This window comes from Megalobrama amblycephala, linkage group LG18, assembly GCF_018812025.1.
Source record: "Megalobrama amblycephala isolate DHTTF-2021 linkage group LG18, ASM1881202v1, whole genome shotgun sequence".
NCBI classification, from domain to species: Eukaryota; Metazoa; Chordata; class Actinopteri; order Cypriniformes; family Xenocyprididae; genus Megalobrama; species Megalobrama amblycephala.
In genome coordinates, this window is record NC_063061.1 from 25,173,890 (window position 1) to 25,191,571 (window position 17,682).

The window sequence follows — 17,682 nt, forward strand, 5'->3', positions numbered from 1 at the left end:
CGCCGACTCATTATTGGCCAGCTCCTGCGTGATGCGTTGTGCTGATCACATGATCAGCTTTGGCCAATCATGTGTAAACACGGAAGCCTTCACTGCGTCACCTGAGTAAGATAATGAGAGAAGAGATTGTTGAATGAAGACGTTTTTTTGTGCACAAAAAGTATTTTCATCTCTTCATAACATTAAGGTCGAACCACTGCAGTCACATGACTGTTTTAACAAAGTCTTTAGTTCCTTTCTGGACCTTGAAAGCGTTGATTATATAGTAGTCTAAATTTGAAGTGGATCAAAAAAGTTCATCAAAGTTTTCCTAAGAAAAAGGTTTTAGGACAACTTTGATGAAAGGTTTTGATCCACTTCAAATGTTGACTACTGTATTATACGAGTCATATACCTCTCGGATTTCATCAAAAATATCTTAATTTGTGTTCTGAAGATGAGCTGGGTGTGGAATGTCATGAGGGTGAGTAATTAATAACAGAAAATTTCATTTTTGGGTGAACTAACCCTTTAAGTTGAACACAATTTTAAAATTCCTATATAGGAAACTATTGATCTCCAGTGAAGCTTGAACCAATAAACCCAAGCTTGTGTTCTATAAATAAAATCCAGTCTTTCCAAACATCAGGGGCCAGTCGCATAAACATCCACCATTTTAAGATTGCTTCATAAGAACTAGTCAGTTAACCATAATCATCACACTTTTTCAAATGAGACATTTTATGTGAGTTACAGAGGCTAGTCAGTTTGTGCAACCGGCCGCTGATCAATGAGTATCTGCGGGAAATGACATGACAAGCGTTGAATGATTCACCAGTCTTTTATTACAGCAAAAAATATCTCGGCGTGTAAATCGCCGCGAGGAACGGATGGAATGACTGACCGCGAGGTTCTTCCATCTCATCAGCATCACAAAAGTGTCTTTTTCGCTGTACAACGGCAACAGGCGAAAGGGCAGAACAATTCATCGTCCGTCAGCTGCCATAAATACATTTGGTATGAACTGTACAACAAGAGAAAACGTTTCGCACCATTTACATATAAAAGAAACAATCGTGTAAATCATGTTCTAAAATTAGAGAAAAAAACAGATGTGAACAGTAGTAAGACTCGAGCGTGTTACGAGCACGCGATGGACTCCAGCTGCTGCTCGGCCTCGGCGGCCATAGCCGCGGCCTGAAGCTGTTCGGTTTCGCTCTGCAGGCCGCCGCCGGTCAGCTGTTTGCGTTCGCTGTGCATGTTGTTCTCGTGTCTCTTCAGGTCGGACGCTTTAGCGAAGGCCTTGGTGCACGAGTTGCACACGAACGGCTTCTCTCCTCGGTGGCGTCGCTCGTGGTCCTTCAGGTGCGACTTGTGCTTGAAGGCCTTTTCGCACATCTGGCAGCCGAACGGCCGCTCGTTGCTGTGCACGCGCTCGTGTTTCTTCAGGTCGGGCGCGCGGATGAAGGACTTGCCGCAGGCGTCGCAACGATAAGGCTTGAAGCCCGTGTGGATCTTCAGGTGCTCTTTTAAATGGGCCTGTGTGGTGAACGCTTTAGTGCAGATCTCGCAAACGAACGGCCTCTCGGCCGAGTGCAGCTTCTCGTGTTTCCGAAGGCGATTCTCGTCCAGGAAGGTCTTGCCGCACACTTGGCAGGCTAATTGATCTCGGTGGCCGTAGAGCAGATACTCGAACTTCATATCAGCGGTGGCCGTCGTCCATCCCGGCGGCTGCTCGTCCTTCACGTCGCCCATGCTGTCGGCGAACGAGAGCGTCTGGGTGTGGCTCGCCAATTCTTTGGGTTCGGCGTCTATTGCTTCCACCTCTTGGTCGTAGCAGCTGACTTTGTGCACCTCCTCCTGCGCCAGCTCCTTCAGGATGGCCTCCTGCACTCGCAGGGCGTTGTTCGGTGACTTGTCCAGGTCGTGATTGCCTTGCGCTTCCTCCACGATGTCGTCCGAAGGCGCGTCGTCTTGGTCGCCGAGCACCTGCACGTCACTGTCTTGATTCAACGGGGGATCTTCCGTCGGAAGCCCCATTTTCACCATGTCATACGGGAACTTTGTGTTCCGGGGGTCGTTGCTTTTCTCGTCGGGCGACATGTCGCGTTTCTGCGAGCAGAGCTTGTCCAAAAACCGTATTCCGAGTATCTGCCCGGAGGACATCATCAGATTCACGTCCTTCTTCTTCACCGAGATCTTCGCGGTGTACATGTAATTGAGCACCTCCTCGAAGATGTCCGAGCGGATGAAGTCGATCTCGATGACGGACGAACTGTCCACCTCGTGCTTCTTAAAGAGTTTTTTGAAGTAGTTGCTGCACGCCGCCAACACACAGCGATGCGCCCTGAACTTCACATCCTCCACCACCACCGCGATGTCGCAGTGCTCGCCTTCTAGTCGCTGCTCGTTCAGTAGCTTCAGAAAGATGGTCTTGTGCTCATCGTCCACATACTTCACAGTTTCGGACATACTGGAGCGGGATCCTATGGAGAGAGAGTGAAAAAATTAGCTTGAGTAGTTTACAAATCAAATGAAAACTTTGGGACTAGGGTTGCAAAATTCCGGGAATTTTCAAGGATGGAAAATTTCCATGGGAATTAACAGGAATATATGGGAATTAACGGGAATATATGGGAATTAACGGGAATATATGGGAATTAACGGGAATAAACAGCAAATTTGGAAAATTGCATGTTAGCCTTTAACAGGGAATTTAAATGTTTGTATATGATACATTTTATATAGAAATTTATATAAATTTCTCAAAATTTCCAATTAATTTCCATAAATTCCCACAATTTCTCATAACTTCCCATAAATTCACATAAATTCCCGTTAAGTTTCCAAATTGGAATATTTCCAAAATTCCCTAGGTTGAGTTCCCGTGGAAAGTTTCCGGAAATTTACCGGAAACTTTCCACCCCTTTGCAACCCTAATTGGGACATAACATGGAACACTCTTAAAAATGATGCTGGTTTAAAAACAACCCAAATTGGGTTGAAAATGGACAAACCCAGCGGTTGGGTTAAATGTTTGCCTAACTCAACTATTGTTTAAAAATTACTATATGACTGGCTTTAAAATAAACCTAAAATAGGTTGAAAATTAAAAATTAGACACATAATTACTATAATAATCAAAAGGCGAACATTTATTAATAAACAACTTAATAAATGTTAATGTATTAAACTTATTAATAAATGTTAATTTCCAACATGCTTTGGGTTCATTTTAAGCAAGCAATACAGTAATTTTTAAACAATAGCTGAGTTAAATAAAACTACCCAGCAGGTTGGGCAAACATTTAACCCAACCGCTGGGTTAAAACAACCTGGGTTTGTCCATTTTCAACCCAACCCAGCATTTTTTATATTAAAGTCAGCATGAAACAGAAGTAGCGTATATTCAGTGGCTTCTGAACAAATGTAGGGCGGGACTTGATTGGATGGTTGCAGTTTGCTACTGGTCGATCTCATGTGAGTGACAGGTTGTCCCGCCACCATCATACTAGTAAACATGTTATTTTGATTATGAGGCAAATTAACTTGAATAATGAACACAGATAAATCATTTATAATAAACCGCAATATTTCATTAAAAAAAATAACATTATAGTTTAATATATACTGGTGGACCAACTAATTGACATTTCGTCAGCGTCATCAAAATTGAGTTATTTACATAATCTTATTGTGGGACTTATTGACATTAATTTTTTTTTAAGTTGTGTACATTTTAGCACTATTTTTTAGCAAACAAAAAGCAAAATGCAGACAGAACCTTGTAATTCCATATTTTTTACAATAATTGTTTATAATCGATTGGTTAACTAATAATTTAGGTTTCAAAGATCTAAAATGCCCCCCCCCCCAAAAAAAAAATCTAATAAAATATACATTTTACGCTATACATTTATTTTTAATAATATTTTTATAATTATATACATCAGGCATTTGAAGGAGGTTCAATATGAAAAATAATAAACTTGCGTCACGCCTTATTTTAATAAATAATCACTAACATCACATTTGAAAACAAAACAAATGCATTTTAAACATTTTCACGTGTTTTTGTTAAAGATCATTGATACCTTGATGGGCACATGATGCTTGTGGTTTGGTCTGAATGGACTGACACGGGCCACAAACGCCAAAACTACTTCATTTAAACATACGAGATGTGTTTTTATCTTATAAAAGAGTCTTTTACTCTCTAAATATCATGTTCGGTCGATAAACTGAAGTTTAATCGGTATATTTTGCCATTTATGCGCTGGTCTGCTTTGGTTCTCTTGAAGCTAATCTTAGCATTAGCACATAAATCATCGTCGACCGACTTTAATCGAACAAAAACGACTAACTATCCGCCGTCTTTCCCACTGAACGAGCCCGGAGGACCAGAGAGCACCGATCAGCACCGGAGAGCAGCGGAATGTACTCGGTAAACGGGTGCTCGATGTGGATCGAGGCGCGCTGAGGCGAATTTAGTGGCGCGAGCTGCGCGGGCCATGACGAACACTCCCGCGCCGGGCGCGCGCAGCCATCCCGCGCAAAACATTATGCAATAATTCAGCAGCTGCTTCAATCCGCTCCAAAAATCTATTTCTTACCTTTATTGTGCTATTGTGATCCACTGGGAAAGTGTGTGTTGAATGTCACGAAAGCCAGTGCAGAATTTAATACTTTGTTGTTGTGTGCGAGGCCGAGGACGAGCACAGGCGGAAGGACGCGCTGCGCCAGCACGGAACTGCGGAGAGCGAGTGACCGAAGCTCGTACGTAGACACGGGCACAGCTACGCAAACAGCGCAGCGGCTGCTCTCTCACACACACAGGGATGCGCAGGCACGCTTACGCAAATGACCCAGCGCAAATCTCTGGAGCGCGAACCGTACTGTGACGCGCGGGAGGAGCGAGTGCACATTCAGATTCATTTACCTCAGAAAGAGAAATTAGTTTAAATCGTTTAAACGCTCGGGAAACTTTGAGGATTTGTCAAAATTATGAACAAACGTTCTTTTCAGTAACATCAATAGAACAATTATTCGAAGTTATCACGAAACATTTAAAAAATCGTCGATGGAACGTTTTTTTTCCTGACACATTTTATTTGGACGTTAGTTTAACGTTTTATGAATATTATTCAGAACGTTCAGAAAACATTCAAAAAATAATGTTTGAAGAATAAGAATGTTTTTAAAACATGTAAAACGATAGATTTTTGAACGTTCAACATTTTATAGCTTAATGGGAACAGTATTTTTGTTATTTGGTTAGGCTCAGAACTGTTAACTAAAGGTAAAAATAAATTAAACAAGAAATTGTGTGGACTAATTACTATTAAATAAAGTACAGTAATGATAAAAACTGATGTTTTGGTACTAAATGATTGCCATGTTTATATATCATAGTATATGGCACTCCTAAAAAGATTTTAATGATGTTACCATGTCCAAAAATATATTACCATGATACTGTTTCAACAAAAAGAATTCCAATTTCGGATGACCACCACCAAACAAGTTAATTCATAATGAGAATGAATTTAAAATAACTTCAATTATTGGAGAAAATCCCATCCTGTGCAAATGTTTAAATGACGCTTGTGTACAACACAAATATTAATCATACATATTCAGGTTGATTGGGACACTTTTTCCAAGTCATCCCAATGGCAAAAAGTGTCCCAATCACCCTGAATTCACCATATATATATATATTAGAGATACACCGATATATCGGCCAATTATGCGTATCGTCCGATAAAAACAAAATGGAGAGAATAAAGTTTTTATTTGCATTTGTTTCAAAATATAATAATTTAAAAATATAATGATTAATTATAATGAAATTATCATTAATTTAAAAGAAGGTATAAAAGGCAGTATCCCTAAACTATCGGTATCGGCAGATATCACGCTGAATAATCGGCTATCTGTATCGGTGGAGAAATGTAATATCGGTGCATCTTTTATATATAGTTTAAAACAGGAAAATGCACTGAATTTGTGTTTTGTGTAAAGAAATTGCAAAGAAACCAGTTTGATGTTCAATATTAATAGTAATTATATGAATTAATAACTTTCAGAAAGTTAAGAAATATTCATTTAATCTTCAGAATTTAGTTAATGTGTGTTAATATTAATTAATTTGAGTGTGTTTGTCTATAAATTGATACCAGATACTCTGAAACAAGTTGATAAAATGGAGAGAATAAAGTGTTTATTTGCATTTCTTTCAAAGTATAATAATTAAAAAATATAATGATTAATTATAATGAAATTATCATTAATTTAAAAGGTATAAAAGGCAGAACCCCCAAACTATCGGTATCGTTATCGGCAGATATCAATAATCAGCTATCGGTATCAGTGGAGAAATGTAATATCGGTGCATCTCTAATATATATATATATATATATGTTGTATTGTTTATTATAGAAAATGCCATATTAATGAATGCATATTCTCATTCACATCTCACAGCAAAGGGATGAATGGAAACTGCAAAGTTATCAGAAATGGAATTGACCTTTTATTTGAGCTTGAGTGGGAAACAGTCAGCAGGGCGGCGATGCTGCACATGACACTGAATCAAGGACATAAACACACATTTGGGCTTGTCTAAAGGTTCAGTTCTGTACAGTTTAAGGCTCAGATGTGGCAAGGAGAACTCTGGGATTGATGTTTCAGGGTACCAGTCGAGCTCTCAAACAGTTTAGCTCCTCTAGACTCAATGTTCACAAGTGACAGTTTTCAAGAAGAAACAAAAAACAGGCGTATAATTCAAGTAAAACAACATAACACGTCTCTAAGATACATGAGAAAATGTGTGGCATATTCATATTCTCATATTGTCATTTGTGTGTCATATTCAACATGAGCAAATCAGAGGGGCGACACGTGTGGATGGCACATCTCTGCAAGGTTAAATATTGTGCAAAGTCCTTTTTTAAAGTGAAAGAGCAGTATAATAAATAAATGTAGATATCTGTTATATTTCACATATTCTTCAGTCCCGTGGTTTGACTAAACGCTTATATAGTATTTCCTAAAATGTCTATATACTTTAGTCTCCTCACAAAAAAAGCAGAATTGTTCCCTTGTCATGCAGTAACAGTGATCCAGTGCGGAGCGTGTGTGTGTGTGTATGTGTGTGTGTGTGTGTGTGTGTGTGTGTGTGTGTAAGTGTGTGTGTTACTCCAGAAGTGTTCAGATGAAGTTTTGCTGCGATTCATTAGTTCATGTTGATTTCTCTGAAGCGTCCCTCATTCTCCACAGTGTGAACACTAGATTCCTCCAGAAAGCGTGAAGATGATGTTAATCCTGAAAACATAAAACAAAACATTCAGTAAATAGAAGGAATGAAGGAGCAGAAAGAACCTTCAGAGGAGCGAAGCGTGACGCGGGTCTGTTAGTGGCTGTCAGCGCTCTGAAGTGATGATGTTAAATGCGTCATGCATTTAAATATCATGTTAAAACATCAACATAATACAGGCCTCGATAACATGGGATTTTTTCACCTGTTTTCTGGTCCAAAATGGTGCGTCCGCCGGCCACTTAGTAACATAACAACACATTCTCCTCAACAACACACAGATTTGAGGATTCATTCATGTCTGGAGCACAAACACACACTCATCTTTACTAATAATCTCATGGATTCCATCACAGTGCAGTACCGCTTTCTACCAGCAGAAAGCAGTGTGTTCAATCAAAATCAGCTACAGATGTGAAATATAGCTGCGAGCAGCAATTATCGGGGTTCAAGCGTCTTAAGACCTTTAAGTACATGCGTAAAAAGGTATGTTTTAATTAGCAAGCCTGTAACCACCTCGATCATAGATGATTTTCGAGGTTGAGCCAAAAATTTAGGACTAGTTCGCCAAAGTTGGTTTTTGAAATAATCTCTAATATTTAACGAACGATTCGATGGACAGCAGCGGTCCTAGAGGCAAAGTTGCTCAGAATGAGGAGTTCTACCATGTGGTATGAATGTTGTGGCCGTGCATGAAAAATCGTGCGATACACAATCCATTACGAACTTGAAAAACATGAAGGCGCCCCCTGGTGGCTGATTTCTTTCGAATTTCTCACAGGCCTCTAGGGCTGTAAGTTAAACAGGCCCAGAGAGTTTTGTTCCGATTGGCCTCCATTAACCTTGTCTGATGTCAATGTCAACGACATTTTTTCACAGACGAAAACGAGGCGATGACTAAATAAAAATGCGTTTTGAATGACTAAACCTGTGACTAAAATCTACCCTAATTTTCATCAACTTCTTCGCAATTGATAAATAGCGCACATTTATGCCAAGCGATTGCTTATGAGCTAATGTTGATGAATTATTACAATGTTTACTATACAATGTTTATATGGTAATATGTTTTAGACGGTTGTAAGAATGCATATTTTATCTCCCTCGTCTGAACCTAAATGAGCAGACTGCAGACATTTCAGAATCACGGTGTATTTCGGGATGGTTTATAATTATTTTTTCCCCTGGTCATTATTATTTTGTTTACACAATTAATTTCCATTTAATTCATAGTAAACTATTGTAGCTTCTGTTACAGGAAGGAAAGATTAAGAACATTATTTGACACAATATTTTACAAGTATCAGGGTTATTATAGTTAACTAAACCTAAAACCATAAGCAATCTTCAATACTTGAAACAAAATAAGTGTTAACTAAAATACAATTAAATAAATATATAAAAATGTAAACATGTTTTTTTTTTATTTCATCTAGTTTCTAAGCTTTAGCTTAACCTGACGTAAAATAACTAAAAGCAGAAAAACTAAAAATCTAATCTAATCAAAATTCTTAACAAAAACTATTAATAGTGATAAAAAACTCAATGATAAGTGTGTTAATCCCTGAAAAGCACTGAATTGAGCTCTCTTTCATGCCTTTTTGTACTTGAACGGTCAAAAACGTCTGTTTTGGCAAGTAAAGTACAGTTGGTTGTCTCCAAACAAACATTTTGGAGAATATCAGATGTATATTATTGTACTGGATCTGTGTATTGTTAGAGAAATGCTTACCTGATGCATTACAATTTAATTAAACCCTTTAGATTTTAGTCGACTAAATCTACTGTGGATTTAGTCAACTAAAATCTTATGATTTTTAGTCGACTAAAACTAGACTAAAACTAAAACAATTTCCGATGACTAAAATATGACTAAAACTAAGTGGCATTTTAGTCAAAAGTCTATGACTAAAACTAAATCCAAATTTGCTGTCAAAATTAACACTGTCTGATAGCTGCATAAACTTCAATGGCCGATGGCGGACGTGTTTTTTGAGATGCGTCAATGTCCTCACAGAAAATCATGGCACCTCGGACAAAGACACTGCATACCAATTTTCAAGTCGATCAGACTAACGGTGAAATAGTTATAGCCACTTTCATGCATTTTTTTATCTGTTATAGCGCCACCAAGTGGCCAGTCGCCGCGTCCTTTTTCACACGACCACAGAATGAGCTCTTACATAGGTGTGCCAAATTTGGTGAAAATATCTCATTCAGTTCATGAGTTACAGTCATTTTCGTAAAAGTGGCTCCGCCCACTTCAAACCATTTGGCGGCCCTTAGGGACCGTGAAACGAAATTTCAACTTATTTTTTGATAATCTCGCTGCACTGGTTTGGCTCTGATCAGGCCAAAAACCTAGGACTAGTTCACAAAAGTAAGTTATTCAAAAAATCCAAAATACCTGAAAATTTCAAACGTTGAGTAAATCCTAGTAGGAGTTATGAGCCACTCCGTACTTTTGACCGCTGTAGCTCCCCCGTCAGGCCGATCGGGGCGAGCCTTGGTGACGTTGTAGACGGTGTGAGTACTACCAGCCCACAAAGTTTCAAGTCTCTAAGACTTACGGTTTGCTCTACCTGATCATTTTTAGGGGAGAATACTGATCCTTACAAATGTTAACAATTACTTGAACCCCTAATAATTAAAAGCACCAGTCAAACAGGCAGAAACAATCAGCCAAAGTCCTCGGAGGTCCACAGATGAATGATGAGGGAAGTAAACAGCCAAAGCGCCACCGGTGTTAGTACAGCAGCCAATAGCAGCGCTCCAAAGCGCAGCAGCCAATCAGCTCGCAGTCAGCCAAGCCAAATCAAGCTCTGATTGGCTCTGGTCTTACCTGCGTCACTCCTCGCCCTCCTCCGGCGTGATCTCCGTCTCTTTATGGACCACGACTTTGGTCACTGACATGTCGGGATGTTGTTCTTTAGCCTCTTTAATAGCCTGAGCCAGAGCCTGACCCACAGTGACACCCACATCAGAACCACAACTACTGCTAACTAGCTTAACTACTGGATCATTACAATTCATAAAGGATCATGAACTAAATGAAGGATGAGCTGATAAACTTGTACTGTATTCTGATAATGAACTAAAATCAAGCAACTTTACATTACCATATTCAATAACACTTTACAGGTTCCATCTGTTAACATGAGTAACTACATCAGAAAAATACTCAAGCGTTTATTACTGTAAACGTTTACTGGACCTGAGATAACATGAACTAACAATGAACAGTTGTATTTTTAACTAGATGAGAACAAACTTTGATGTTGGCTTGAGAGAGCCTGACCTGAATGTTTTAACAGCTTTACGTTTGAAGGTTTTAAGTTTGAAATAGTTTTAAGTTTTAGTTTAGTAGTTTTAATAGATAGATAGATGTATGTATAATATGTTGATGGGACATTTTAACATGTTGTTAAATGTTTTTTTAACACTTTGCTATCATGTTTTAACACATTTCTAGCATGTTTATAGGACTTTTTAACATTTTACCAAGTAGCTGGCATGTTTTAACACATTGCTAACATGTTTCAACCATGAATTAGCACATTACTAGCATGTTTTAGCCAAATTGCTAACATGTGCCTAGCACAATTTAACACATTGCTAAAATACTTTAACATTTTGCTAACATTGTTAACATGTTTTTACGTGATTTAGCATTTTACTAACATGTTTATGTTTTATATTTTCGCTAACATGTTGTTAGCATGTTTCTAACATGATTTAACACATTGCTAACGTTTAAACATGTTTTTAGCATTTTTCTATCATTATTTAACACATTGTTAATGTTTTAACATGTTTTAGCATGTTTCTAGCATGATTTAGCATGTCACTAGAATGATTTAACACATTGCTAACATGTGTTAGCATCTTGTTAACATGTTTCTAGCATTTTGCTAGCATGTTTTAGCGTGTTGTTAGCACGTTTCTAACATAATTTAGCACATCACTAGCTTGTTTCTAGCATGTTGTTAACATTTTTCTAACAAGATTTAGCATGTTGCTAGCATGATTTAACATGTCACTAACTTGTTTCTAGAATGAATTAACACATTGCTAGCATGCTTTAGCATGTTGCTAGCATTATTTAACACGTGACTAACTTGTTTCTAGCATGAATTAACACATTGCTAACATATTTTAGCATGTTGTTAGCATGACAACAACATTGTTAACATGTTTTTACATGATTTTAATAACATGTTTATGTTATATTATCATTAACGTTGTTAGCATTTTTCTAACATGATTTAACAAATTGTTAATGTTTTAACATGTTTTTAGTATGTTTCTAGCATGATTTAACACATTGTTAATGTTTTAACATGTTTTAGCATGTTTCTAGCATGATTTAGCATGTCACTAGAATGATTTAACACATTGCTAACATGTGTTAGCATCTTGTTAACATGTTTCTAGCATTTTGCTAGCATGTTTTAGCGTGTTGTTAGCACGTTTCTAACATAATTTAGCACATCACTAGCTTGTTTCTAGCATGTTGTTAACATTTTTCTAACAAGATTTAGCATGTTGCTAGCATGATTTAACATGTCACTAACTTGTTTCTAGCATGAATTAACACATTGCTAGCATGTTGTTAGCATGTTTCTAGCATGATTTAGCATGTTAGCATGATGATTTAACACATTGCTAGAATGTTTTACCATTTTGTTAGTATCTTTCTAACATGATTTAGCACGTCGATAACATGAGTTAACACATCGCTAGCACGTTTTAGCATGTGGTTAGTGTGTTTCTAGCATAATTTAGCACGTCGCTAGCATATTTCTAGCTTGAATTAGCATGTTTCTAGCATGGCATTGCTAGTATGTGCTAATTCAAGCCAAGCCAGCATAATAACTACTGTTATACTGTATTGCGCACTGTTAGTTAATGACAGTTAATGCATTAATTAGTGTTAGCTGATGGGACCTTACTGTAAAGTGTTACCTTATTTCCCTCTGATATTTAAAGTATATTTAATGATCTTTAATTATGTTTTATAGAAATATCTGCATTAAATTCTCTTCCTAATGACACGCCTGTAACATCACATTAAACAGTGAAACCATCATTTCTAAAGGAATAATTACATCTCTTAACATGAGCTTCTTTTAAAAGAAAAATCAAGAAAGGCGGCGTTTGATAGAATGACCCTGAATGAATATCAGAGGCTCACCTCGTCATGATCGATGTCTGCATCTCCTGAGATGACGATTCTCTTCTCGATCCGTGTTTCTGAGATGCCTCCTTTCACCATCTGTCAAACACACAGATGTTACGACACTCGTCCGTCAGGCGGCGTCAGTGTGACCTCTATGATCTCTCTTACCTTGGTGATGTGTGTGGTCGTGGTGGTGCTGGTGGTTTCTGATGTGATGGTTTGAGCGCTCATGAGAATGCCAGGTTCAGCGTCTGCGTCCGTCTCGCCCTGTTACAAGTCAACAACACAGTCTCAAAAACAGCATCTTACTGCATTCATCATGTGCTCTAGTGGACAAACGTTTGGGTCGTTAAGATTTCTAAGATATTTTTGGTTTCTGCCCCTCAATAAAAAATAAAAAAGGTAGTTGCGACTTTTTATCTCACAATTCTGACTTTTTTCTTGCAATTGCGATTTTACATTTTACAATTCAATTGCGACTTTATATCTCAATTCGGAGAAAATAAATCAGAATTGCAAGATATAAACTTGTATTTGATTGGAAAATATTCAGAATTTTGATATATAAACTCATAATTGCGAGAAAAAGTCAAAATTGAGAGATATAAACTTGCAATTGCGAAGAAAAAGTCAAAAATTGCGAGATATAAACTTGCAATTGCGAAGAAAAAGTCAAAATTGCGAGATATAAACTTGCAATTGCGAAGAAAAAAGTCAGAATTGTGAGATATAAACTTGCAATTGCGAAGAAAAAGTCAAAATTGCAAGATATAAACTTGCAATTGTGAAGAAAAAAGTCAGAATTGCGAGATATAAACTTGCAATTGCGAAGAAAAAAGTCAGTATTGCGAGATATAAACTCGTAATTGCGAGAAAAATTCAAAATTGTGATATAAACTTGCAACTGCGAAGAAAAAGTCAAAAATTACAAGATATAAACTTGCAATTGTGAAGAAAAAAGTCAGAATTGCGAGATATAAACTTGCAATTGTGAAGAAAAAAGTCAGTATTGCGAGATATAAACTCGTAATTGCGAGAAAAATTCAAAATTGTGATATAAACTTGCAACTGCGAAGAAAAAGTCAAAAATTACAAGATATAAACTTGCAATTGTGAAGAAAAAAGTCAGAATTGCGAGATATAAACTTGCAATTGTGAAGAAAAAAGTCAGAATTACGAGATATAAACTTGCAATTGCGAGAAAAAGTAAAAATTGCGAGATATAAACTTGCAATTGCGAGAAAAAGTAAAAATTGCGAGATATAAACTTGCAGTTGCGAAGAAAAAAGTCAGAATTGCGAGATATAAACTTGCAATTGTGAAGAAAAAAGTCAGAATTACGAGATATAAACTTGCAATTGCGAGAAAAAGTCAAAATTGCGAGATATAAACTTGCAGTTGCGAAGAAAATGTAAAAATTGCGAGATATAAACTTGCAATTGCGAAGAAAAAAGTCAGAATTGCGAGATATAAACTTGTATTTGTGTGGAAAATATTCAGAATTGGAAGATATAAACTCGTAATTGCAAGGAAAAAAGTCAGAATTACGAGATAAAAAGTAATTATCTTTTCAATTGTTTTATTTTGTGGTGGAAACAAGCTTCCATAGCTCACCAAGACTGCATTAATTTGATCAAAAATACAGTAAAAAATGTGAAATATTATTCCAATGTAAATCAGCTGTTTTCTATTTTTCTATATATGTAATTTATTCCTGTGATTTATTTTTTTTATTTATTTTATTTATTTATTTATTTAACAGGGACATTGCACAATACATATATTGTACAGACCAGAGATAGCTACAAGCTCATTTTCAGCAGGTTAACAGTGCATTTAAACAGCCTATCACATAATCACCTATATACAAAATTAAAAAAAAAAAAAAAAAAAAAATCAATGATCAAAGCTGAATTTTCAGCATCTTTACTCCAGTCTTCAGTGTCACATGATCCTTCAGAAATCATTCTGATATGATGATTTGCTGCTCAAGAAACATTTATGATTATTATCAATGTTGAAATCAGTTTTGTATATTTGTGGAAACGGTGATGCATTTTATTTTAAGGTTCTTTGATGAAGAGAAAGTACAAAAGAACAGCATTTATTTGAAATAGAAACATCTTTACTGTCACTTTTGATCAATTTAATGCATCCTTGATGAATAAAAGTACTACTATTATAAAAAAATAAAAAAAACAGACTGTATCCAGATGTTTAAAATATAATTATATTGCTCAGATGTTACTCTTTCACAACTCTTTCTCTCAGATGTTTCTACTGATATTGTGGCTCTTATGACAGATGCTCCTCATTTGTAAGTCACAACAAAAGCGTCAGCTAAATGAATAAATGTAAAATAACGGGTCATGTGACGTGCGCACACACCTGCAGGGACTCGTATGTGATGGTCTTCATTTCCGTGTGGATCACAGGCGTGTCTAGTGTGTCCGTGTCTCCCGACAGAGTCCTGGAGAAACTCAAGACGCCCGACTGCAGGAGAGAAGAGAGACGAATTGTTTAAAAACGTTTTTCTGAAACATTGTATCATCAAATGTTATTTAAATGTTACTACTTGCTTCGGAACGTTCTGAGAATATTCAAAAGTAACGTTCCCGCAATGTTTGAAGAATGATACAATAGAATGTTCCCTTCAAATAACTCATGGAAACAAACACCGGGAAGAACACGAAGAGGAACAAGGTGTTCTGGGAGAGAATAGAGTAGCTGATTTAGAGGAAGCAGTCGAGCGTGTCACTATAGCAACATCTACAAACTCGCTGCGCTTCAGGTGAAATACAGCCGCTCATTTACACGTGTTGTGAATACTGAAGCTCTCACATAAAAGCTCTTTGTTGGTCTGAGAATGGTCACTTCTGCTGCTAGAGGGCGGATGTTGGGGGGGTTTCAGGATTGGGGTGAATCTGTCGGGGTCGTGGGGGTCATGAGGTCACCTCTAAACTGGCCGTCAGTTCTACCTCCCCACTGTGGCCCTCGGCCACACCCCTCTGCTCAGATGGGCTCATGTTGGGCGACTGGTCTCCATCATCATCATCGTCGGTGGACAGAGAGAAGCTCTCGCCTCCAGACTCACTGTCGCTGGGGGAGTCGGCCCTGGCGGGGGCCGCGTGTGTGAGGGGCCCGTCGAGGTTAGCGGAGTTCACACTGCTGGAGTCGCTGGTGTCCGAGTCAGACTCATCGAGGACTCGCACAGAGCTCAGCGGCTCTTCACACGACTGATAATACGCATCGGGCTCCAAGGGGGCAGCTGGAGGTTCAGGTACCTGAGGCTCGTCCAGCGGTTCATCTGCCGGCTGATCCTCTTCTGACGGGCCTTTTCCGGGAAGCCTCTCCTGACTCTCTGATGGCTGCAGGAGACATAATGATGAGATATAATGAAGATCATAGCTTCAATAACATGTCCAATCATTGACAATCTTGTCATCAGTTGTGATTCTTTAGCTCAAATCAAACTAAGTAAGATGATTGGCTCATTTAACAGAAAGGCAGGACTAACTAATAAAGTGACAAAAGCACAAAACAAAATTACTAACACTTAAACTAAAATTAAAAGCTAATTAATTAAAAAATAATAATAATTTATATGAATAAACATTTAATAATTAATATTATTATTTTTTATAATAATGATAATTAACTTAATAAATACTGTAATATATTATAGTATTTAGTAATATTAATTATCTTATTATTTATAATACTTAATCATTATTATCTATTAATATTAATTATTTTTATTAATATTTAATAATATTTTATTATTTATTAATATTACTTATTTTGTATAGCTTGCTAAATAATAAGATAATTAATATTAATACTATAGTAATAATAATGTAATTCATTTCTTATTAATTTAATTATTAATATAATAATGTAAATATAATAAAATAATATATTTAATATAATAAAAATACTATATTTATTAATAAATATTTAATTATTATTATTATTATTATATTATTATTATATGTTAATTATCATTTACATATACTATATTATAGTATTTATTCATATTACTTATTTTTTATTTTTATAGTTTGCTAAATAAAATAATATTAATAAACACTATGGTAATAATAACTTAATTAATTTCTTAGTTATTTAATTATTAATTTAATATTATGAGTATAAAATTATATATATATATATATATATAAAATAAACATACTATAGCATTTATTAATATTAACTATCTTATTACTTTTAATTAATAATATAATTAATATCTTATTACATTATCTTATTATATACATATATCTTATTATATTATTTATTATACATAATTATTATTTATCAGTAGAAATTATTTTTTATTTTTATAGTTTGTTTTAATTTTAGTTTAAGTTTTAGTAATTTTGTTGTGTGCTTTTGTCATTTTATTACTTTTTTTATTTCTATTTAGCTTATTTTTATTATTTTTATTTATTTAGCTTTTTATTTCAGTTTTCGTTTCCTAAACTATGTTGCCTTGGCAATAAACTGAAATCAGCTTAAGCTGAAGCACTAAAATTATTAACTGGAAATAAACTAAAACTGAAATAAAAATAAATTAACCCCCTAACCCCAAATTGTAATATTTTATTTAGCTTTTTATTTTCAGTAATTTTACTATTTAAACTTTGCTTGCTTCAGTTAGCTGCCAAGGCAACATATCTCATTTTTGTTTACTTTTTTCCTAATATTAATATTTTATTTTACTGAAAACGTTTTTAGTAGCTTTAATAATAACAACTCTGCTGGCATTCAACAGCTAATTTATGTGGAAAGTGCTTTCCACAATAAATATTGATCTAAACCAGACTAAAACCTTGAGAGGAACAACTACGTTCTGTTTCTCCTCCTTTTTCTGGCTATTCAGTCAGTAATTAGGTCTTCACAAATGATCTGTGCTTGTAAATCTGCGAGATGAGAGCGATGGGCTGAGATGACGTGATGTCTGACAGAGACAGAGGCTGAACAAGGACAGACGAATACAACCTTAATCTGTGGTTTAATATGTGGACTTTAGTACACTCAAACACACGTTCAGAGCAGCAGATCAACATGTGTGTTAATGTGAAGTCTGAAGTCTACACCTTGTGTAAAGCGAGCGGAGATGAAGACGGAGCCCAGCTGCGTGTGGACTGTAAGAGCGCCGTGAGCTCAGGAGACATCTCATCGAAACTGGGCTTAGGCTGAACAC

The 17,682-nt window shown here is 36.3% G+C and overlaps 2 protein-coding genes across 19 annotated transcripts in view; both read right to left on the bottom strand.

The window, feature by feature from the left end:
* Window positions 1-801: 801 nt before the first annotated feature.
* zbtb14 (zinc finger and BTB domain containing 14) lies at window positions 802-4,801 on the bottom strand. 2 transcript variants are annotated; one of them, XM_048165668.1, is made up of 2 exons: window positions 4,593-4,801; window positions 802-2,465 (listed from the first exon to the last, which is right to left on the bottom strand). In XM_048165668.1, the coding sequence occupies exon 2, from the start codon at window positions 2,449-2,451 to the stop codon at window positions 1,120-1,122; it is 1,332 nt and encodes a 443-aa protein (XP_048021625.1). In that variant the 5' UTR covers window positions 2,452-2,465; window positions 4,593-4,801; the 3' UTR covers window positions 802-1,119. The 2 variants fall into 2 exon arrangements, with proteins under 2 accessions (XP_048021625.1, XP_048021624.1); XM_048165667.1 differs by lacking the exon at window positions 4,593-4,801 and adding an exon at window positions 4,074-4,512.
* A 1,700-nt stretch (window positions 4,802-6,501) lies between these two features.
* epb41l3a (erythrocyte membrane protein band 4.1-like 3a) overlaps window positions 6,502-17,682 on the bottom strand; it is a 59,270-nt gene continuing 48,089 nt past the window's right edge. For 13 of the 17 annotated variants that reach the window (XM_048165687.1, XM_048165683.1, XM_048165681.1 and 10 more), the window contains 7 exons: window positions 17,576-17,674; window positions 15,431-15,844; window positions 14,865-14,969; window positions 12,645-12,743; window positions 12,492-12,572; window positions 10,140-10,255; window positions 6,502-7,305 (listed from right to left, as the gene is read on the bottom strand). In XM_048165687.1, the coding sequence (XP_048021644.1) occupies window positions 10,145-10,255; window positions 12,492-12,572; window positions 12,645-12,743; window positions 14,865-14,969; window positions 15,431-15,844; window positions 17,576-17,674 (909 nt within the window). In that variant the 3' untranslated portion in view covers window positions 6,502-7,305; window positions 10,140-10,144. The remainder of the gene's footprint in view (window positions 7,306-10,139; window positions 10,256-12,491; window positions 12,573-12,644; window positions 12,744-14,864; window positions 14,970-15,430; window positions 15,845-17,575; window positions 17,675-17,682) is intronic. The other 4 variants (XM_048165689.1, XM_048165690.1, XM_048165692.1 and 1 more) reach the window with 4 other exon arrangements.

Coding starts and splice junctions, on each gene's coding strand:
- zbtb14 (XM_048165668.1), bottom strand. CDS start 2,451: ATGTCCGAAACTGTGAAGTATGTGGACGATGAGCACAAGACCATCTTT.